This window comes from Anneissia japonica, unplaced genomic scaffold (genome assembly GCF_011630105.1).
Source record: "Anneissia japonica isolate Jap-2015-1 unplaced genomic scaffold, ASM1163010v1 scaffold288205_len162070_cov146, whole genome shotgun sequence".
NCBI lineage: Eukaryota > Metazoa > Echinodermata > Crinoidea > Comatulida > Comatulidae > Anneissia > Anneissia japonica.
Genome location: NW_022742876.1, coordinates 88,160 through 112,367, shown reverse-complemented (window position 1 = coordinate 112,367; position 24,208 = coordinate 88,160). Strand labels below are relative to the sequence as shown.

Genomic DNA, 24,208 nt, shown 5'->3' with positions numbered 1-24,208 from the left:
GAGACAGTATATATATATTCATATATATATATTCATATATATGAGCCTATAAATTATTAAGTAGTATCCAAAATGTCAAATAAAGTACGGGTTGACCCGTATTATTATGGAAACCATGTTTTCTTTCAAATCAGCTGTAAAATCACCTACTTAATAATTAATACTTACTGGTACTTAATTTTAATGCATTACAACGGATCCTAAACTAGCATGTATCTTTTTAACACTTTACTGCTTGTGCATTGAAGTGTTCAATTGTACCTTGGTTGTAGCACAAGTTAGGCTTAATTATTAGACCATGGAGGAAGTAGAAATGGCTTCCAATAGCATCAATGCCGAAGAAAGAAATACTAGAAGTTGGAAACCAAATGATATGTTATACAGGTTAAAGGATAGGCCAGCTTGGCTCACCACTATTACACTGGCTTTCCAGGTGAGTAAACAGGTACTGTATACCATGTTATATAATAGAAAACATTTCAGGACAGCGTCTTTCAGCGAGGATCCTTTTTAAAAAGATTCTTTATCTTCTGTTGTGATATTTTGACATGCCAAATGTCGAATAAGAAAAAATTCTCTCAAAAATTCAATTATAGTATTTAATTGCTATATAACTTTGAAAAATACTCACACACCTCCTCCGCCTCCTCCTCCTCCACTTCTTCCTCCTTTTCCTCCTCCTATCTTCCTCCTTTTACTCCTCATCTTTCTCTCTTTTTTTTACCATAACCATCGTCATCATCATCATTTTCAACTCCATCCTGTTCTTCCTTCTCCTCCTTATCCTTCTCTTCTCTATCACCATAACCATTGTCATCATCTTCTACTCCATACTTAATTCAACGGGAAATCTAATTTTCATTTGTAGAACTTTCTGATGCTTTTTAGTGGATGTATGGTAATACCTTTCCTCTTCGCCCCAGCACTCTGTATAGAGGACAACCTACTGGCCCAATGTTATTTAATCAGCACTGTGTTGTTTGTATCGGGAATATCAACTATGATTCAAACTGCTTTTGGTGTTAGGTAAGTTTTTCAAAGTTATATCATAAATGTATAAACTGATAAAAATCAGTATTAATATTATATTTAAACTGTTGGTATATCACATGTAATGTAGGATCATGGTATGTTACTGTTGTTCAGAAACCAGATTAAATATTTAATGTTAACAGTGTGATGTTCTAACGTTTGGATAACATTACTTTAGCGTAATGAGGATTATTCAAGCTAAAATTTTAAAACCTCTAAAAAGTGAATTTGAAATGAATGATCATTTAATAAGCTGAAATAAATTAAGGATACCAGTAACTTTAGAATCCTTACAATGATGTATTTTACTCTTTGTTTCTTTTCCACCATCACCATCTTCCTCTACAAACTAACTTTACACCTTCTTTTCCAAAAATTACATAAAAATTCGAAAGTGCTTGGTATCCAATTTTTTTTTTTTTTTAGTTTTTTGTTTTGTGTTTTTTTTCTTAATGGGCACCTTTACAGAACCATTTTGAAGATGTCTTTAAATTCTCTGTTTCTAAGTACTGGTATTAATTATGTTCCTTGTCATATATTTCAAAGTTATAAAAATGTGTCATTGTAATATGTTGAGAGGCGCTGGACAAGCCGCAGCGAAAACAAAATAAAAGATTTATCATAATATTTGTGGTCTAAAGTATGGTAATGTCACTTTTTGTCAATTATAGTGAACATTATTATTTGGGGTGGGGTTTCGTACTTTAAACGGATGATTTCTTTGTACATCTCATCTCCATTCATTGTCAAGACAGTTCTTTGTAAAAAAAATAAACCAGTTTTATATGACGTTTCTTCTGGCTGACAGTTAGCGATTTCGTCAGTTGTCTGCAATAATAAACGTCCTGTAAAGAAGTAACATAAAATGGGTTATTTACATGGAATATGAATGGATGGGTGAAAGTCTGAAGTAGACGTATTTCCAGTGGGTCCTTCTGGTGGTGATTGGGCAGTACACCGGGAGACAATCCCTACTCCTTTCCGAGAGTGTACTGCGTTGTTTAACTTAACATGACATTTCTTCTGACAGCAATTTCGTCAGTTGTCAGCAATATGAAACGTCCTGTATTAAAAAGAAGTAACATAAAATGGGTTATTGAAATATGAAGCAGACTTACTTGCAGTGGTTCCTGCTGGTGGTGATATGTCAGTACACTGGGAGAAAATCCCCAAATCTTTTCCGAAGAGTGTACTGTGTTGTTTTACACAGAGGCCATAACACACACACTGGGCCAATCGAAAGACGGTGCGCTATCGTAACTTGTATATCAGCCCTCCAACTGAAACACAAGAATAGTCAGCAATAAGAATTGAACCGGAGACCTAGAGATCTCCACGGTTAAACGCTCACACATGCTATTGGCTACCACCAGTTTAGCCGACTAAGATAAATTATCTTTCACGAATACTGTACCAAAGTGTTTGATCTCTATTCATTTTATGATATTAATATCATGAAGGTTTTCTGAAATTGATGAATTAGCCTGGGTTCCAGGCCCTAATTTTGGGTTACTCACTCTTTATTTCTCTTAGTGCGTGCCACACCTAATTTAATTGGCGTCCCATACTCGATTTCTTTTTTTTAGAATTTTATTCTGTCTCTAAATTAACTTTCTCGTTGGTGGCGATGTCCAAAAAGAGAAAAAAAATTTAAAATAAGAGACTTGTGGTAAATCTATTGATGAATGTGAAAACAGCTTTTCTTTAATTTGGTGTTATATTTGTAGGTTGCCAATTGCTCAAGGTGGTTCTTTTGGTTTTATTGTGCCGGCTCTATCGATCTGCAACCTACATGGAGCTTGCCCATCACGAACAGATAATGGTGAGTTCTGAAGTTAAAATATTTGTGTTAATTTATCGTGTTCACTTTCTTTTTGGAATGGAATTAAAATATATTAAAGGCAAAAGCTCTCAGCTTAGGTGATAACCTGAGCTAAGAAAGATAAACACAAATACATAATTGAGTAATACATTCCAGGGCTCTACAAAACGCCAATCAAGTATAAATATAGTAAAATTCCTGCCTTCGACATACTTTTTTATAATCTTTCCATTGTTATTACTGGTTTTACGTCTTATTATTTGTATATAAATTTTGTTTTATTGGAATATAAAGTTGAATATAACTGAATTGGATTTTTCATAAGATATACTTTAAATTTTACATTTGTTTTCATAATGTGCAACATGTTTGCTATTTAATTTTCTGGTGATGAATTCTTTTGTAATTGCTAATGAATCTTTAGGTCAGTTTTAATAGTTTTATTTATTTTAACTTATTACCATTATTATTATTTTCATTATCACCACCATCATATTCATTATTTCATTATCATTTCATCATCATCATTATCATCACAGTCATCATCATTATCATCATCATCATATCATCGTCATCATTTTCCTCATCATTATCATCATCACCACCATCATCATTACCATCATTACCATACCATTATCATTATCATCATCATTATCATTGACATTATTATTCTGGATCGGCCACTATATTTTTTTACACAAAAGTGTACCACAAGAGCATTATTATTTGTTTAAGTTTGTATATGCTATCTATACATATATTTTATGTTTAAATAAACCTGTATTCATACTTTACGAAGAAAATAATTCTGTCGATGAAATGGAGCAGCCGGAATGGAAAAAACGATTACTGGAGGTAATATATAATCATTATACTTCTCTCATATTAGTGTCATCAACTATGCTATTCCTGTACTCATGTCATTCTAATTAAAATTCTGTAGTTTCTCTGGGCGATCATGTAAAATAAATTATCCTATTACTATAAATATATTTGCGACTCAAATAAGATATATTTTATGTAAAATACTGAATCGTGATTCAGTATTTTGAACTTTGTCATCTTCAGAAACGTTGATATAGTGCTTGGAGCTTGTTTAGGTTAATCAAATTTAGTTGATAGGGTCACTCGTTTAGTGACAATAACATTGTTGTTTTGGTGTTCGACAGAGGCAATACAGTAATAATTAGCTAGTATTTTATAGTGCACAATTTATTATTAATATTATTATTATTATTATATGATCATTATTTTAATTCAAATTAGAATTAGATTTGTTGGAAGCACAGCTTTATGTCCAATGTGAATTTGATGAGTTATATTTTGAAGGACCATCTACATGGATATTGCTATTAATTTAAGAAATTCTTAAACATTTGCAAGAGAAACCGAAAATAGTTATATGTTTTTAGTAGAAAAATCTATAATTTTTCTTTGCTGTTTTTAAGTTATGACCTTGATTATTATAATATAGTGTTATATATACGGTAATTTTATTAACCGGTCATGTATTAACGTGTCATATCAAGACGTTAATTTTCTGTCATAAATCCTTTAATTAAAAACCCATATTTTTTATGACACTTTACCATTTCTATCAAAGGGTAAAAATTGTTGACACTTTTTAATTTGTGACCTTGATTATATAGCGTTATATATAATTTTATTAACCGGTTTGTATTAACGTGTCATACCAAGACGTTAATTTTCTGTCATAAATCCTTTAATTAAAAGCCCATAATCTTTGACACTTTACCATTTCTATCAAAGGGTAAAAATTGTTGACACTTTGACTTTTAATAATTGAATTTTAACGATTTCATCTTATCATCATTTGTACCAAAATATACTGGTATGTTTCTTTCATTGCAGACCTCATTATTTACTTTATTGCTAATTTGACACGAACTTTAACCACTCACATACTCAACCACCCTGAACTTGTTAACAAACTTGTTAACTACTAATGGAAATGGTGGATAGGGCACTTGCCTTCATTCCTGGAGTCCTGGGTGCAGTTTTTAGTGAGGGGATATTTTTACGACCGAAACAACTCCCTTTCTTTAAGCATCAAAATGATACTTGGTTAGATCGTCATTTGCGTGTTTGTTTTGTGCATGGGCGGATCCGGTGGTCCCTATTTAGAGGAAAATTAAGAAATGATACATACATTAATGCTTTAGAATGGATTAATACATGCTGTTATTTATCTTTAATATAGAATTCATTGGTATCCAGACACCAAGTCCTGTACCTGGTTTTCCAAACACTCCCATCAAACTAGCTTAATTGCTAACACCTTATATTCAATATACACAAACCACACACAAAACATCATCTTATTTGATTTGACTAATTTTTGTATGTTTATGTCATGAAAAGAAAATGTATTATAGATGTCGCGCGCTGACAGTCATCACATTCAAACAAAGACACAAAAAAACGACTGCAGAACGTTTAGACTTTGTTTATTGAAGCAAGGAAACATCAAAACTTTCCAACAAAGAGAAAATGAAAAACCCCAACAAGTTAACGGCAATCATTAGCCTGCAAAGACAACACAACAATTATCGGTCTCACAATATTATACTAAATCTGAACCAGTTAAATACATACAATAATTAAATAGCACTATTATAACCATCATTAAATGTATTTATTGTCATATTGTAGCAAATAGACACAATAATCATTCGTAAATAACAACTACACATGTTTTATAGAATTGGCATTACAGTAATTAAATTTTCCCTTTAAATCAGCACATTATCAAAGATGTAATAGTCATAAGAATCACAATTATCAATCTTACATAAGCAACAATACCAAAATTCAATAAATAATTGGCCATCTTGACTTACAGATCAACAGTAGACCTAACGATGCAAACGATACGGTACTCAAATCTTCCAATCCCAGTCCTCACAAATATAGGAAATTCAATACTTTATTATGATACAAAATTAAACAACGAAATACCAACTAATTATGAGTTCTAAACTATTTTTTCCAATAAACATAAAATATTCAATATAGTAGTCATTAACTAACACAGGTAATTACCACTAATAAAGCAATGCTACAACCATGAACAATGCAATGGTCTACATTATCACAGCTTCATCAACTATAAGAAATGTAATTAACATCAACATATATATTTATATTTGGATTATTTATTTGTTGTTAACTACTACGGTATATTAATACAAATTCATTACATGATCAAACTCATTACAGAACAAACTATACGCCTACCTTAATTCGGTTAATCATCCTATAGCATCAGACACGACTAACCGCATCAACGTACTATTGTCGACTGATGGATTTTAGCATTCAAACCTGCCGTGCCCAACCCCGAACTAATTACCATACCAGTGTATCGCACACAATAAATATTTTACAACCAGACGTTTCGACTGTTTAAAAGTTTGAATCCTACATAGAAAAATAGTGCATTAAATATCACTATTTATTTATACTGGTATTAAATTGAAGGGATAATTTTGTAGGGTCCGCCAGAACCATGGTCTGCAACAGCTAGTATAAAAGATACGCATTCAACTAGAGGTGCAGAAAAGTGGTCTTTAATTGGAGGTGGTATTTATCGGAGTGGTCTTTAATTGGAGGTGGTATTTATTGGAGTGGTCTTTATTTGGAGGGAGACCTATTGAGAAAGTCTATTAACATGACTTTTTTGCAAATTGTATATTTTCAATATATTGTGTTTTTAATGTTGTCATAAGTAATTTTGAATACATAGAGGCAGATAATTATAAATTTATTTGCATGGATTTACCATTCTTGTTTTTTTTTTTTTCAATTTTCAAATTTGTTTTTGTATTTTAATGAATAGTTGAATATTTTGTACATTTTGATATCTTCTCCATATAAAGTGTGTACAATTTTAAAAAATCAATTTGTTATATCTCACAATGCAAGGTTCAAGGAGCAATTATCGTCACTTCATTTATTCAAATGTTCGCCGGAGTCTTCGGTTTGATTGGTTTAGTACAGCTCTACTTCACACCAATTGTAATAACACCAACCATTGGTCTCATTGGATTATCCTTGTTTGAAAAGGCCTCCGAAACCGCTGGACTGCATTGGGGATTGGCAGCAATGTATGTATATAAGGAGAGTCCTATAGTATCACATTTGAGATTTAGTTTTTGTTAAAAGCATCGTGTGTGTATCTTTGTCTTGTGAAAGGAACTCGTAGGACAGTCATATATTCACTATTGGCAATCTTTGGTGCATGTGTTTGTCTGTCTATAATAAACTGAATAAATAAATACACATACTAACATTAACAATATTGTGAACAATGAAACAGATTTCACTGACGGTTGCAACTTGGAATGTAACTTCATGAACTCCATTTTCAATTTTGCACACACTAGGTGGCGGTCACTTAACAATAGAGTACTGTACTTGGATTTATATAATTAGCAAAATGTAATAGTTTTCTAAGGAAATGGCCATTTTAAAGCATTTTTATTCACTAGCCTTACACTAGCACCTCACCTAATGATCAAGCTCCTCACTTCACCTTTGCACCCCATCGGCCCCCTCCCTCACCTCATTTCTAGACTCCTAGGTACGCCACTGGCTCAGTGTAAGAACCTGAATGTTGTACAAGAAAAACATAATTCGTTTGTTATAGAAATAGCTGTTGATTGTATCTATGATAATTTTTACCATTTGGTAATGTGGGAGGACTTGTATGAAGGAGGAATGTATCTGTCGTGGTTTGTGTTGCCAGGATCGAATGCATTTGATTTATTCTCACGCATATCTGGCTAATGGATTGTTTTGACTAAAATTAAGAAAAGAGAAAAAAAACTCAACAGCAAAAACTTGAATTTATACAGCTATAAACCTAATCAATAGCATCTTGATATTATTCTTTTAGAACCATGGTCAGTGTGATTGTGTTCTCTCAATACCTAAGGAATGTCAATATTCCATGCAACTGTATTCCTGGTACTACTTCACGTTTTCCATTATTCAGACTGTTTCCGGTAAGTACAACACCACTAAACAAAGCAAGAATCTTTTAACCACAAAGCTATAGCTAAACTCACGGACATCTACAATGTAAAAAAGAAATCATAACCATAAGATATCCTGTAGACATAAACATAAAGTCCATGTGATTCATAATTACATATCATATGGAGCTATAAATTCCTTAAAATAGATAGTTACTACAAGAAAGTTTAGATTAGAGCTTTTTTTTTTCATTTCCAATGAAAGCACCAGTGGCCTAATTTGATAAAAAGTTCGAATAGAGAAGATCCGAATTTGAATATCGATAGGCACACAATTGTTTAATACACAGACTCTCTTCTTTACCATTTACAGCACAATATTTTTCATATAGAGCGAACGTCACAACTACTTGACTGAAAAGGCAATGCTGAGTATTTAAATGCCAGAAATGATTGAATGTCACAAACGTTGATATAATGTGCGATATTAACTTAGAGGGTCAGTGATCAGCTGTAAGATATACACTTTAGTCTGTACATTATTTTAGCAAGCTGTGTCTTAAATGAGATACATTAATATAATGTGTTTTTGGGAAGAACCTAGAAACAGCAAAAAAAGTAATGCAATAAACATGAGATTGAAATGTAATAGTGAAGAAGAATTTGACAGAGAATTAAAAAAAATCTCAGCCACCATTGCATCTGGAATCTTGGATCTGTTGTTAAGCTCTAAACGATTTACGAGGCTTTTATTTTATCTCCAATTCTTGTTGATAAGGTTCTTTTTGGAATATTTTTCGGCTGGTTCGTGGCATTTATTCTTACGGTTGCTGGTGGTCTACCGGACGACCCAGATGGCTATGGCTACTCAGCTAGGACGGATATAAGATTGAGTGTTCTTTCTGAATCACCTTGGTTTCGAATACCCTACCCTTGTAAGTTAACAAACATGATTATGGCTATTTCTTTTTTCATTTTTTATGCACATGGGCTAAGGATTGTCAATATCAAGTAACAATCCTTAACAAGACAATTAAACATGCAAATCGAACTATAAAATCTCGTTATGAAGCTTTGGGCTGGGGTTGAGTTTTGGTTATTACACAAGCCTAGGACCTTCGGATTGAAAGTCAAGTATCTTAACCACCAAGCTATAAAACTATATCCTACTTCTGGTAATTCGCGTAAATGAAATTGTAATTCGATTGATCTAGCTATCGGTAGGGAGATCGATAGCGATCATTCTATGGATAGACTATCTACATCTAAACATTTGGAAATTTATAAAATAATTCTTTACATATAAAATAAAAATTACAATAGGGAAATTATCGTTGTACATGAACATTTCTGTAAAAATAGTTTTAAATGTTAGGTGCGAAAGTACTTTCAAATGTCCAATATTACGGTACATTACAATTGAATAAAAGCGCTATTTCAATAATTTAATTATCTCATCTTTTATCTTAGGTCAATGGGGAATTCCAACAGTCACAGTAGCTGGCGTCATTGGCATGTCAATCGCGACTTTCATCACTATAATTGAATCACTTGGCGATTACTATGCATGCGCACGTTTTTCCGGCGCTCCACCTGTACCTGGTCACGCTATGAATCGTGGCATAGCAATGGAAGGAGTTGGTTGTTTAATTGATGGTCTTATTGGTAGTGGCTCCGGTACTACATCATACAGTCAAAATATAGGAGCAATAGGGATAACAAAGGTTAAGAGAACGTCTAAATGTTATCAGAATATTATTTATTACAATAGCAGACCGTCCTTCAGAATGGATGTTTAAGACGTTGAGTGTTGTTTACAACATGGCTCATGTACACATTAGAGTACATAGTGCATTATTTGGAATAGAGTAAAAAGTTGGCAACTTCTCTACTAAGAGTTAAATGATATTGAGTCAGTAGTACTTTTATTTATTCAACTGGGATGGATAATTAAGATAGTTAATTTACTTTATGATAGGAATGATGTTTTACCTTTTACCATGACATTTTATCGTGCTGAATACTCAGTACGTTCCCAAATAATTCAATACAATAACACGTCAGGTAGCGCAAAACATTCCTGATGCAAACACACATCGGAATTACTTACGTTATAACAAAATATTTACTTATTAACCATGTATGGTAATTTTGTTAATGTTTTTATTTATATGCATAAATATACACAATTACAACAGTGCTACGTAGCAACATTGATTCCTACTTATTTAATAACAATAATTATATATAGACCTAGACCTATATATTTTATTCAATTGGCTTAAAGATGTATTGTCCCCTGAAAATTACAACAGCATTATAAAAAATAATTTTGAAATTAATTTGCTTATTTTGCAGTAACGTGCAGATTATTGACGTGAGCATAGACATTATTGAATTATTGATTTTTATACTTGATAATTATACAAATATTAAAACACTTTCAGTGACTGGAAGTGTTTCTGTTCTTTTTCGCTGTAGAGTTGAAGGTAATTTTTTACTTCAAAATGAGCTAGTTAATTTAAAAAAAAAAAAAAAGTTTTTGGTATTATTCATGGGACAATACATCTTTAAGCATCTTGATATCATTGGGCATTAATATTATATCATCATCATACAATACAATTCACATTTATTAAAAACAAATTACATAGACCTATGTTATGATTATTATATTTTTACATATATTGTTTTTTTAAAAATAAGTTTTAAATGATATATATTGGATAATTTCCTGGAGAAATCTTTGTCATAAATGCTATTGTTATTGTATTGTATCAATTTAAGGTGGCCAGCCGTACAGTTACGCAAGTGTCAGCCATCATTATGTTAGTTCTTGCAGTATTTAGTAAATTTGGCGCACTTTTTGTCTGTATCCCGAGTCCTGTTATAGGTTCTGCGGTGTTCGTTCTATTCAGTAAGTATATTCACTTTTAAAACAGTATGCTTGTAAAACATTTATAAATTATACAATAAGATATAATTGGGGTTGAAGTTAATATTTTTATTTTAATTCGTGCTGGTGATTATATTGCATTTGATACGGTATGTGTTGGTGTTTATTCATTGATCATATTTATACAGTCCCTCAACCTAAAATCGTTTTAGACTTTTAGGTAGAAATCAGGTTTTAAGCTCTCGTATGGGAACTCTCCAAAAAAAGTGGAAAAAACAAAAACACACTTTGTTGTCTGTTTTATTTACTGTTTACCATCCAGAACAGTAGTAGTAGTGTAGTAAAGTACTTTTCGGCGATATGCCAGTGTATGTAATTCCAATCTATGTATACAATTCTCATAAGAGGTAGTTTTCAAGTTAAGAATAATAACAATGCTCTAAAGATTTATCAAATTATTATTGGTAGTGGTGGTGGCGATGATGGTAATGGGGATTACATTGCTTGGTTTCTTTGTAGGTATGATTGTTGGTGCTGGTCTCTCAAATCTTCAATTTATCGATTTAAACTCATCTCGAAATAACTTCATTGTTGGATTTTCCTTCTTCCTTGGTCTTGCTCTTCCAAACTGGATATCAAAAAATAATGGCGTGATTGATACAGGTAAGGTAAATGATAGTATTTAGTAGCCTTGTTTTATAATAGCACCACTGTCTGTTATTTTTTTCATTATATGCCTATATGCTCTCTGGAATAAAAAAAATACAATGTTTTTAAAACATTGCATTATTTTAATTATTATTTAATATACAAACTATGAATTACCACTGCTTGACAAGGCAGGCATGTATTATTTATGGAAAGTTTATAAACGCTCTCGTAGTTTCAATCAATTGTCAACGAGTATAAACAAGTAAATGACAGGACGTAGGCCTGTATACCGTCAATAGTTTGAATACCGTAATAACCGTTTTTTATTGAGGTATTCGACCTCTTCAGGGATCAACAACTGATGTTAAGTAATAACGCTTTATAGAAATTCAGACGATAGTGTAAACCAAATATTTGAGCTCTGGATAGTTTGTTTACCGTGACCTCCGACATAGTCATATGCAGTTGAAACCACTAGCTTTTATGATTAACTTCTATCCATTCAGGTGTAACTGAACTGGATCAAGCTATCCTAATTCTTCTTAAAACAAATATGTTTGTTGGAGGATTCACTGCTTTCATTCTGGACAACACAGTACCAGGTAAATTTAATTTTAGATGCAATATATTCTCATTTCATAATGTCATTCCCACCCCAACAGACCCAACACGTATACAAGCATAATATACACTAAAGATAATACAAAAGATCAAACATGCACGGTGAAATAATCACTTTCCATGCACTTGGACTTTTAAATCTAATTAATTTAAAGTTTATACAAAATAATATATATGAAAAACACAATTAGGCATATAACGAATAATCATGTAACCTAAGGTGGGGTCCATGTGAGTTACCTTTGCATAGTAGGTTAAGATGATGCCAGTAAGACATCAGAGTAGGTGCGATTACATCTCTGCCTGCTGACCTTCGTTTTTAGTGCACCAGACGATCACTATTTTTAAGAGTAACAATGGTATGAACAGACTTTATTAGATTTTTTATTATCAAGAACATAAAAGTCTATGCATTTCTGTTTTGTGTGAACTTCCATCTCTCTTTCATTATTCACAAAATCTTTGTTGTGGTCTGGTGGTGTTTGCCAGTTAGAAACTACCTTAACTTATGTGTATTCCAATCTGTACCAGATAAAGTAAATTTACCTATATAATAATATTTTTCAAAATATAAAAACTGCCACAATGTACCGTGTACCATCAGAACATATATTTTTCATAGCTCTTCATCATAATTCATATCTGGTAATTCATGCACTGTTCTATCGTTAATTTCAAATCTTGTGTACATGTTGCATCTTGTATGTAATTTTGTTTCTTTTGTTTATTTTACTGATGAAAATAGCCTCAATAAATTGCGTTGTGATATTGAGAATAAATGAACCTTGAATCTTGATGATGCATGAATAGCTTTTTGAAGATCCTTTTTTCTCACACTAAAGGTTCTTCCTAAAGGAAACCCGAATTTCAAGTTGAAAGACGTAACACATTCATGTCTATGGGTCATGTAACCACTGAATTAATTTTACTTTAGATCATACTCTTTTGATTGTAGGCACTGTTGAAGAGCGCGGCATCTTAAAATGGCAAAGTGGTCAGACAGATGCAGATACAAACTCCTTAGAGTCAGTGTCAGACATTTATGATCTGCCGTTCGGAATGGAGTACATTCGGCGCTCAAAAATATGCCGCTACCTACCGTTTAGTCCAACATTTCGAGGTTTCAAACATGCTTGACGGATCATGGACGGAATATTCAGATTCAGATTATTCTTTATTGACATGACGATGTCAAGAGATTTGTTTTCCTTGTTACATATGAGTAAAAAATTTTTAAAAAACTACATAAAAAAAAAGTTAGTTAAATATATATCAAACACATACAAATTAATAAACAAAAACAAGGTGAGTTACAATAAATATATAAATATTCAGTGTATACAGTTCAGCGGTTGAAGTCAGTTGAATATGGAGACATCATCTTTTAATTTACTTTATATACTTTATTTGGACAGCAGAAGGTCGGGGTTCGAATACCGGTTAGAGAACCTATTTTTTCACACTCGCAGATTCCTCGTTTACATAGTGCTATATCATAATGACTTATATACTGAATATTAAATATATTTATATGTACTGTATATGTATGTAATGGTAGCTATTGTAAAGGAAGATTAAGTATGGGTGTAGATCTTTTAATATTTACATCGAGAGTAGTAATACAGCACTGTAGTAATAATGTTTAGCTCTACACTAGTACCTAATTTATATTTTATTCATTTTGCATTGGTTTTTTTTTTTCATATTTTATGCTATGGCAAAAAAATTTCCTTCTGGATAATAAAGAGTTTTTGAAGTTGAATTTGTTCCTAAGTTTCATAATATGACGATAGGAATTGACACTTATAACTGATTAATTTCGCTATTGGCAGCTTTAGCCCATTAGCCTTAATGAAATAAACAACTCAAAATAAATATAAAAAAAGGAATCACAAAGCCAAATGATTGGTCAATATTCAGAACTTTCCTTTGCTAGTAACGTTAAAAGACCGAAGGCAAAACCATATTCATTGCAATGAAACAGCCATTTTACTTGGAAAGCATCTTGATAAAAACAAGTTAGGAGATTGTTCACTTCCTAAATCTACCAATGCCAACACAGGTCACAGACGATGGTTTGTATTAAATGCTCTGCACCTCAATCAGCAGTACTTCTGATACTGTAGCGCTCTGTCTACACTACCAAATTTTATGTAAAAAAAAAATGCGATGTGCCCATATATGGGCACGATGATGTCATATCACAATTTAAAATTGTATCAAAAAATGTTGGTCTTTTTTTGATGTCGTCTGTCAAAAGGTTTTCATTTTTTTTTTTTGACCAAAAAGCAAACACTACAAATCACACCAACCAATTGGATTGTTCAGTTATTTATTTTTTATTACTGCATTTAGATTTACTGTATATTTAATATCATCTTTAATTTAGTTTTGTCTCATTTGTATAGGCTTATCTTGCTTTGTATTGATTTTTAGTGATATTTTTAATGTATCGTGAGTTTTGTTTTATTATGATCTGTGATCCACTTTTGAAACCATTGCTATGTTACTGAAAGTGTTACCACATAAAAGACAAAAATAAATAAATAAATTTGATAATTCAGTTTTATCAAAATACATCACATTTTTTGAGGCAGTTTGATGTATTTTAATGATATTGATGGGATGCATTTTTGATTAAATTTGATAGTGTAGACAGAAATTCAGAGCAAGAAACATTTATCAAGAAAGCATCTTTTATTGTCACACTGATAAACTTTCTCAACACAGCAGTAAACAGTTACGATCGATTGCTTATGTCAACCGTGAGACGTGTTACAATTCAGAAAAAAATCTTAATGGTTTAAATTTCAACAAAACAAGAAATATGTTGCCATTGTTGTCAACAAATAAATTCCACACAGACACAACACAAACAACTTAAACAGCTAGTATTAAAATAGTTTTCATTAATTTATTTTTTCATGGCCAGCGAATTTACAAATTATCATGGCCAACCTAACCTAGTTTGGGTCTCAAAATATATTTTAACACTAGGATTTATGACTTCCTAAAAATGGTCATCTTTTTCTCATCTTATTTAAACAATAAAATCACAATTATGAATCAATAATCACTTTTAATTTTGCTCTAATTACTGCACAATCTAGCACCAATACAATACACTGCTAAAAAAAACTCTGTATGTAAAAATAAATTATATAAAAAATATTGTACAAGAAGATTTCAAAAGAAGAATTTCTAGAATATGAACTTGATCACTGAAATATTTATACATTATTAATGTAGTTTTGTGTTGACATAGATGAATATCAATACAGTTTGACTCCATCTTAAGGCCGCTTTAAATTCGAGACCACTTTCAAAATACCATCTAACAGTCTTAATTTTTTTAAGTACAAGCCAACCGTATATATTATTGGAGATCAAAGTCCACTGTACATTTTCAGGTCCCAACTGTGATTTTGAATTGTAGGGCAAACTGTACATCATTTAGTTCACTTACAACAGCAACTTAAGTACACTCCCCAATTACAGAAAGGGATTATGGACCTGTTTCTGCTGAGCAAAAAAACACATGTTTTTAAAAATTTATTAAAAAACATGTTATTTTCCCAGCAGAAATAGGCCAAAAAACAAAAACATGGTTAGGAATGCATTCTAAAAAAGCAAGTTTTAACACGCATTTGATAGGGTTGGCATTCAGAAAACATATGTTTTGTGGTACACTTTTCAGCTGCAACGCAATACAGCATTAGTTATGAGCCATTAGTAACCCAAATTGACCTCTCCGTTTGTTTAATCGTTCGTTTGTGGGAAATTTGGGCCGAAGAAAAAAATGTGGACAGACGAAATAACAATACAGTATTTGTTTCGCGTCGATGGGGATGAGAAATACATGAGTTTTCAACCACAACATAAATGAAACCAACAGGATGACATGATTTAGGCTTTTACCATTTCATACTTTCACGGTGTGTTTACTACTTCTTTAGCAGCATGCGCTTTTAGCTCACAGGAAGTAAGGTCAACTTTGACTTCCGCAGGTGATCGTCATTATTAGCTCCGCCCACCAACCAATGCTCACATTACCATGTTTTTTATTAGTTTTTTTTTGCTGAAAACGTACAAAGCATTAGGTCAAGCGTGTCTAGTTAAGTATTGAAGTATAAATGCTATATTTGGTCTTATTTATTAAAAGAAAATTGATAAAATAAAAGTATATTCTTAGAATGAAATGTAACATATGCTGGGGAAAAAAATAAATTATTTAATACTGTATAAAAATTGGACCACAAAAATGCAGCATTTGTTGACAATATTATTTGACAAACTAGTACTAACGATAGATATGTAAATATACACACAAAAATCTGCATCATAAATTGTTTTGTTATTTAAAAAGAGGGCACTCTCTGAGGATAATGTTTACAGTGATCTAATTTAAAACTATCAAAAATAATATATACTGTGTAATATATACACGTGTAACCGTGTAAATTAAGAGAGCGCCCTCTGGAGCTGGTATTTTTTAAAGGCACTGTTGAGGTTCAATACAAAATTATTAAAAATAGTGATAATTTGAATAATACTTTCCAACTATTGAGTGTAAATTTAAAAATTTAAAAAACTAGAAAAAAATCACTAGTATTTTAAAGTTCTTCATGTAGTAGGCTGTTACCACTGAGACTCTGGCCATAGTGTGTGACATGACTTCCAGCAAACACTTCATAATGATTAAGAACCTCCTCCATGCTTAACATACCATCCTGGTCGTCGTCTGCTTCTTTTAAAAGGTGCAAAGCCTGATGGGAAAAGTAAAATGTTTGAAAATACCATGAAATTGTAAATTTCCTCAAGTATTAAGTCTTTTTATAGTTAATGGTGAGTTGTATTTGTTAGTCTTTATTATAACACACCTAAATAGATCCCAGTCATTTGATTGGTTGATATTGTACCACGTGACTTTAGTTATTTTGCTCATTTCAGCGCTAATCGTTAAAATTTTGTTCCACCATGCATTATTTTTCCATCCAAATCGTTCATTGCACCATTGCTTATGAATACGAAAAGACTTCAACATAATACAATCTTTGATTGGTTAAAAAGATGCAGAACTGACATTTTCTGGAGGGTTAAATCCATGAAATGATGTCACGCCACCTATACTCTTTCACAGGCCTACTTCTTACTGAACTGTAAACAGCTGTAAAGTATTTTCATGGATGATACCTCAAAAAACTTGCGCAAAATCTTTGCGGAATTCGGCTCTTATTTTCTGAAATGCAGGCCAGGCTAGCTAGGACTAGGCTGTATCGATCTATTTAGGTGTGTTATAAAACAAATAATGAATATTTTGTATTCGTACAATGGAAAGAATTTTCAAAATTGACTGCTCCATTCAATAAAACAGTCAATATTTCAACTCATAAAATATTCTCCCCTTGCATTCATAAACATTCATTATTTGTATAATATTATTACATTATGGAACACATGCTCAGTTTCCATAAGGGGCGTTCCATAGTATAAAAATGGACCTTTCTACTAAGCCTTGCCCTTTGGAATTGTTCTTAAGGTGGCACAAAATGACATGCATGTATGTTTGTAGGACAACATGTGTTCCTGACCCTGCTTTACACTTGAACCCCTGATTTTTCAATTGTAACTTCAAAGCTTTACTACATTGTGCCACATTCTTCTATCAATACAAAAAAAAAATCAATAATCAAGAAAACCCCACACAGGCCTACTAGTAGTACCCGAGCAATAATAAAATTTCAAAGAATGAAAGTAAATCTAGATTGTCATAATAATGACAATTTTTTAAAGCCATTGTATTTACCTCATCTACAGCATTGTCTTTATATTTTGGGGAAACCCAAGCATAGATCTCATCCCCCTTTAGTATACCATCCTTATCAGCATCTAGGATGGTCTTGAATAAATCTGTTTCTTGCTTTACCCAATCTGGAAGATTACCATCACCTAAAGATAAAAGGAAATAGCTTAAATATATGATCATATTTGCTTAAGCATTGCAATTTGTATTACCGTATTTGTTTGAATAAATGCCCCAATGGCTTTTTTATTTTTGGTGTAAAATGGATAGTGTATGCTCAAATATACACCCCTTAATTTCACCGTAAATATGGGACTACAACACATATTAAAGTCAAAATGTGACTGCATGATAATAAAGACTTAATGATCCCAACCAGGTTAGAAAAAAAAATGTAATTCTGCAGGAGCAGAACAGTAACAGAATGTGTTGAGAATGATTTTTATTCAAATAAATACAGTATTTATATTTTTATTAGCTTTATTCATTAATTTCCAATGTATAATTGTCATTTGCATATCATCAAATATACATCGGAAATGTTTTTGCTCTGAGACACCATTACTTAAAATACGTACATTAAACAAAAACAAGAAATACACATTTACCGACTACTCTTCCACCAATGTAAAGATACAAATATAAACATGTTTAAATGGTTTTTTTTATATTATATTATATTAACAGTAAACATCAACATAAATATGTACAAAAGCTGTAACATCTTTTCAACACTCGTTTAATTTACAAATACAGTAGAACACCTGCATTTGGACACCCTATTAAGGGGACAATTTTTCAAACACAAAATGAGGAAAGTATACTCTTCTTTTAACACTACAGCCAATCCTTATTTAGGGAACATCCTTATTACGGGGACACTATTTTTGGTCCTGAAAGTGTCCCCGTAATAGGTGTTCTACTGTAACTGGTTCTAGAAGAGTCTGGTTTCATAACTAGTGGTTCGAAGGTAGCACAGAATGACATCTTCCATGGTTTCTTATAAATTAGATAATCGTGGGTGGAATAAAAACTGTCCATTAGGGTCTCTGAATTGTAATGTACAAAGTACAAAGCAATAAACTGTTCATTCATATTTCCCTATCCTACCACATACTTGGTTTATAGTAGTCACCAAGGAACTCTTCCAAGTCAACTCCTTCATTATTATTGTAGTCCAAATCTAGAAGCACTTGCTCAATGACAATATCCTGAGAGAATTGAAAATACCAAAATAATAAAAACAGTACGATTGGTGTACAGTACATCAAAAAATTAGTTCTAAAAGCACCTGTTTTGAAGCTAGGATCCTGAAGAAAATAATATTTTGATGTTGTACAAATGATTTTCTTAGACATTCAAGGGGTATTTGATGAAAAACTTGGGAATGGTTAATAAGATAGAGATGTTTGAATATTTAAAAACTTGGTGAGGTGGGTAAATAGTCCCCTTTTCCCCAGTAATCAGAAGTGTAATTATAGAGAGTGAGGAGGTTTGTGATCATGTGCAGTATATCACTCCTGAGGTTATATTGTACTGCATTACCCAGGGGAAGATTTGGGGGGGGGCAGGGCCCAACTTTTGGAAGGTACAGTAAAAAAAAAAAGGGGAAAAAAAAAAGGAAAAGAAAAAATTGATCGCCCAAAACGCCTCAGAGGTTATTTTCGGGTGTCTAGAACATGAAAAAAATATCTATCTTGATCGGCGGCCCCCCCCCCCCTTTCGGCCCCCCTTTTGGACATCTCAGGATCCGCTCCTGTTACCTACCTTCATGTGATCAGCAATCCGTGGATTATGGAAGGGCAGGTACTCCTCTTTATTTAGTGCACCATCACCATTAAGGTCTGAAGACTTGAACCGCTTCTCATTTCGTGTGATCTCCTAAAACATTATTAAAGACATTAATGAGTTTAAGAACTGTTATAACATAGTATTTATGCAGGCAGAATACACTTTTATTGAGGACAAACTAAATTGTATATATTGGATAATTACAGATGGTACACTATCTAATCTTGGTATATTAGATAGTATAGTTTTCGTGATATAGATAATTATTATATACTGCATACATAGATTCTAAGCATCTGATTGGTTCAAAAGCAGGCAATAACTTTAATCATCACTCCTATGATGTAGGTTTGAATGATAGTTCCCAGGGAAAAGTACTATCACCCTAGTATTTTTGCCCTTTGGCAATGTGTAATCTCTTGGCTGGCACCTACTGTACAACATTGCTCTGTAAGTAGGACGGTAAAGGGTGACGCGACCTCTACGATGCTGAGAGAGATGGACTCTTTGATTGCCTAGACCTAGGAAGTAAGCTTAGGCCTACTGGTGTGTAATCTTTTCATTACTTTTTTAAGTCTCACAGAATTTATGTATGAGGTATATAAAACAAATATTGATATCCACATCACCTCAGGGCAATAGATTTCACCATTCCCCTTATGAGCAGTCAATATTTGTGTACTACTACCCAAGTACTGTACTGTATTAATCTATAGAATGCCCTTGGGAGCAATGTCTACTGCAAATGACCAACCTTCTGGTAAGAGTACTCAGGCTTATGGTCTTCTCCAGGCACAAAACCAAACACAAATTGTAGGTACTCATCCCAAGAAACCATACTGTCTTGGTTCTTGTCCTGCATCTCAAAGATTTCTGCAGATTCATCTCTATCAATCTTTTTGAAAGACTCTATCAGCCAGTTCACCATCTCATCTAAAATAATAATAATAATAATAATAATAATAATAATAATAATAATAATAATAATAATAATAATAATAATAATAAAAATATAGATACAGTAACAATAATAATAATAATAATAATAATAATAATATTATGAATTCTATAGTGCTCATATCCATTTTTAAATGCTTAAGGCCCTTAAGAGAATAAGCTGCCAATAAGGAAAAAAACCTTAAAATAATATTATCCAGTGAATTAAGCCAGTAAATGTCCTAGGAACTAAACCAGAAAAGCAGGAGTCAGCATTAGGACCCTGTTTTAAAAATGGTTTAACAAAAGAATATGAATCTAGAATATTCCAGGTGGCAGCACTGTCTTGAGTGCCTTTTTTAAGGTCGATGTACAATTAATGGTGTGAAGGGAAATTGGTAGTCTGTTCTACAGTTTAGAGGCTGCAAATGAAATAGATCAATTTCCCCGTGAGATAAATGAACGTGGTTCAACAAGCAATGAATTGCCGCAGGAGTGAAGACTGCATGTAAAAAAACCTTTATTCTACTCAAATGTAGTACTAATAATTTATGATTAGTCATAAAAATTACATAGGACTCTAGTCACTGCAGAAAATTAAGAGTTGGCTGGTAGCCATTTTGAGGGTGGGTGATAAAATTGGTAAATGCTATAAAATATTATAAGAGTGTATTTTAAGGTTATGCAAGGTGGGTAATAAAGGTGGAAGGCAATGAAATTAGCTTTAGACTTGGTGGAAAACTTCAAGGCTGGGTGTCCCTGTTTGGGGCGGATACAGGGGGGTGTGGATTCTCACGCACCCCCTACCGCCAGATCCTGCATTTTCCCCAGGCTGCCTACCTCCACCTACCATTACTACATCCCCCTATTGATATGGCTTTGATCACCAACCTGTTGACACATAGCTGTCATTGTTCTTATCTATCCTCTGTAATATCTTTGCAAGTTTTTTCTTGCTTTCACTCTCAGTCAGCTCTTCAAAAGCTTTTGCCGCTTTCTGAAATAAATTAAAGACTTTGTAAATCATGTCTGCTTTTTGTATCCTCGATTTAGTTGACTATCTTATACACCAATGGTTAAATATATTACTTAATTACCGTAATCAAAGACTTCTGATGGTTTGCTTTCACGACAAATGCGACCTGCCAATTTTGTTAGCATCTGATGCGCGAGACAACAAAAAATGTGTATATAGCGTTCTCTTTGTAAAAATCATGAAATAGAGCACCTTCTATGTTGTTTTTTTTTTTATTTTAGTGGTGGAACTGCTACTGAAAACAATTGTCGGTCAGTATAACTTTGTTAAAAGAAGTTTATGTAGCCTGTATTTACATTCAAATGACGAATTCACTTCATTTTTATGAATTTTAGGGTATAAATTGGCCTATCATTTCATTATAAAATTGTTATGATGCGCGAGATATTAAAATGTAGGCATGAGACTCATGCATTATGCATGAGAGATAAGCAATGGAATAATATTTTTTTAATTCAATATTCCGACGCTCAAGTTAATGCAAAATGAGCATTACGTTAATTTCAAAATTATTTTTGTTATGATTTTTTGTCATTTTCAGGGACAATACATTGAGGATGACTATTTCTCTCTTAATTATTATAGTGTCTTACCTCTCCACCTAGAAAAGCTTGATGGTCGTATTCTACATTATGCTCCCCATCGGTGTTATGGTCAGCTAAGTTGGAGTTGTCATTTGGTTGTTTCACAGCTAAACTTGCAGTGATCATTACAACCAAAAACAGACTGGCAAATCCATATTGAATCTTCAGCATTCTGAAAAAAAGAATATATATAATTACTACAATTTTAAAAACCAAAATTGGATTTCAATTTTCTATACTATTAGTGTTTTATTTCATCAACATTGATTGGATTACAATGCATATGGCAAAAATTAGGCATAGAAATCCACATGCATTTTGGGAAAATAAGGGCTGATTTCAACACATATTTTGCTGAAAATTAGGCTTTGACATAATCTTAATATATATACACTGTATATACAGTACGTATATATATATATATATATATATAGGGTATATATTCTGCGCACCTATTTTCCTATAGTGATTTTATGCGCAAATTTCAGCTGGTTTTTGAGGTAAAATCGGTGCAATTGAAAAGCTTTACAGTATGGTATGGCTGAAGAGGTGGGTAATCGGGAGCGGTGGTTGGCGGAGAGGTTGAGTATGTGGGGAAGGAGGCCAACAATTACAGGACCTAACTAACCTATTGAGGAAAAAAACAAATCATTGAGGAGAAAAAAAAAATCCCTATGCTTTGCCAATGAAACTCCCACTCTTATCCTATGTTGGGAACAATGGGATGGGGACATCAGACCCCCCACCCCAGAGGTAGGGCTAGGCCTAGATACCAAGCTAGGCCTCCTACTAGCTACAGAGAAGCTAGCCTAGGCCTGACCACTGCCGAGGGCCTGATTTGTTAGGTTAGCTAGGCTAGGCTGGGATCAGACTTCCTGTCTATCCATTTTGTAATTTTATAACAACATTTAGCCTAATGAGCCTAGGCTACAGTATAAAATTTGAGGCTTTTAATTTATTCTTAGGGTATTCATTATGAACATACATGTATTATTTTTCTCGGCTAGATACGAATCCTACCGCTAGGCCTAGATACTCAACCTGTCCGTCCTCCTCCAGTGACAATCTACCTTGTGTGGGTGTTGAATGGATAGAGATCCTGCTGCAGACTGGCAGCGAGACATAAGTCAGCCACGCTTTGCAAAGCAGCCAGGCTTTGCAAAACAGTGACGTAGCTTGGCTCTTCCATTCTTAGCATAAGGGGAACTTTTTTTTAAGGTAGTATCGCGTCATTTTACGTCAAACCATAACAATCTGCGTCAATGGAGGTAAATTTGCGTCAACATACGTAAATTCCCGTGAAATTAACGTCAACACTAAAAAAAAATCTGAGAGTTTGAGGTGGTGTATACGATACGGACGTACATTTAAACGGTGATTCCATTTAAACTAGGTAAGACTTAACAAATGCTTTAATTGGAAATGGAAACATAACACTTAACAATGGCTTATCTTTTTTTACGCAAGGCTTAGCCTAAGCCTTAGGCTAGGCCTTGGCCTCGAGGCCTAGGCTCCTAACTAGCTAGGCCTAGGCCCTAACTAGCTAGGCCTAGCTAGCCTAGACTCGGGCCTAGCCTACCTAGGCCTAGGCTAGCTATAGGCTAGCTACTGGATTACGTCCGGTTCGGCCGTAAACTTGTTCGGCCGTAATATATTTGTATGGAACGCCAAATAGGCACAAAGCTGTGTATATGCTGTGTGGTGTGGTTAACGGGAATCACCGTTAACAGTAACCTCCCTATTGTAATCTATTGCTACTGTATCCATGATTTCTTGGGGAAAACAGTGGATTTTATTAGGTTTGAGTAAGTTAATAATGTGTTTGCAAGTTAATAATATTAATACTTTAATGATTTAACATTATTACGTTATTATGTTGATAATCAAACCAATTGATTTTATGATTCTTATACAGAATGCTATCGATGTTTATATTAATATTATTGATACGCTTTACATATAGTTGCATTTACATGTTGATTAATATACTGCTAAACCAGTATTTATCTCAATATTATTGAAGCTAATTATTGATGCTT

The 24,208-nt window shown here is 32.9% G+C and overlaps 3 protein-coding genes across 5 annotated transcripts in view; 2 read left to right on the top strand and 1 right to left on the bottom strand.

Moving 5' to 3' along the window:
- Window positions 1–249: 249 nt before the first annotated feature.
- Window positions 250–14,569, top strand: LOC117119268 (solute carrier family 23 member 1-like). The gene is made up of 12 exons (XM_033264070.1): window positions 250–433; window positions 869–1,026; window positions 2,760–2,854; window positions 3,654–3,709; window positions 6,800–6,981; window positions 7,773–7,881; window positions 8,630–8,786; window positions 9,322–9,575; window positions 10,639–10,768; window positions 11,267–11,410; window positions 11,905–12,000; window positions 12,975–14,569. The coding sequence occupies exons 1-12, from the start codon at window positions 299–301 to the stop codon at window positions 13,154–13,156; spliced, it is 1,698 nt and encodes a 565-aa protein (XP_033119961.1). The 5' UTR covers window positions 250–298; the 3' UTR covers window positions 13,157–14,569.
- A 344-nt stretch (window positions 14,570–14,913) lies between these two features.
- Window positions 14,914–24,208, bottom strand: part of LOC117119271 (calumenin-B-like) — a 10,095-nt gene continuing 800 nt past the window's right edge. Inside the window, exons 1-8 of one of the 3 annotated variants that reach the window (XM_033264074.1) lie at window positions 23,211–23,308; window positions 22,179–22,341; window positions 21,441–21,546; window positions 20,368–20,546; window positions 19,590–19,703; window positions 18,940–19,033; window positions 17,826–17,968; window positions 14,914–16,785 (exon numbers count right to left, since the gene is read on the bottom strand). In XM_033264074.1, coding sequence (XP_033119965.1) covers window positions 16,633–16,785; window positions 17,826–17,968; window positions 18,940–19,033; window positions 19,590–19,703; window positions 20,368–20,546; window positions 21,441–21,546; window positions 22,179–22,341; window positions 23,211–23,293 — 1,035 coding nt within the window. In that variant the 5' untranslated portion in view covers window positions 23,294–23,308 and the 3' untranslated portion in view covers window positions 14,914–16,632. Of the gene's footprint in view, window positions 16,786–17,825; window positions 17,969–18,939; window positions 19,034–19,589; window positions 19,704–20,367; window positions 20,547–21,440; window positions 21,547–22,178; window positions 22,342–23,154; window positions 23,309–24,208 lie in introns of those variants that run through there. The other 2 variants (XM_033264076.1, XM_033264077.1) reach the window with 2 other exon arrangements.
- LOC117119270 (histone-lysine N-methyltransferase SMYD3-like) overlaps window positions 22,733–24,208 on the top strand; it is an 11,621-nt gene continuing 10,145 nt past the window's right edge. The window contains exon 1 of the mRNA XM_033264073.1: window positions 22,733–22,922. Coding sequence (XP_033119964.1) covers window positions 22,855–22,922 — 68 coding nt within the window. The 5' untranslated portion in view covers window positions 22,733–22,854. The remainder of the gene's footprint in view (window positions 22,923–24,208) is intronic.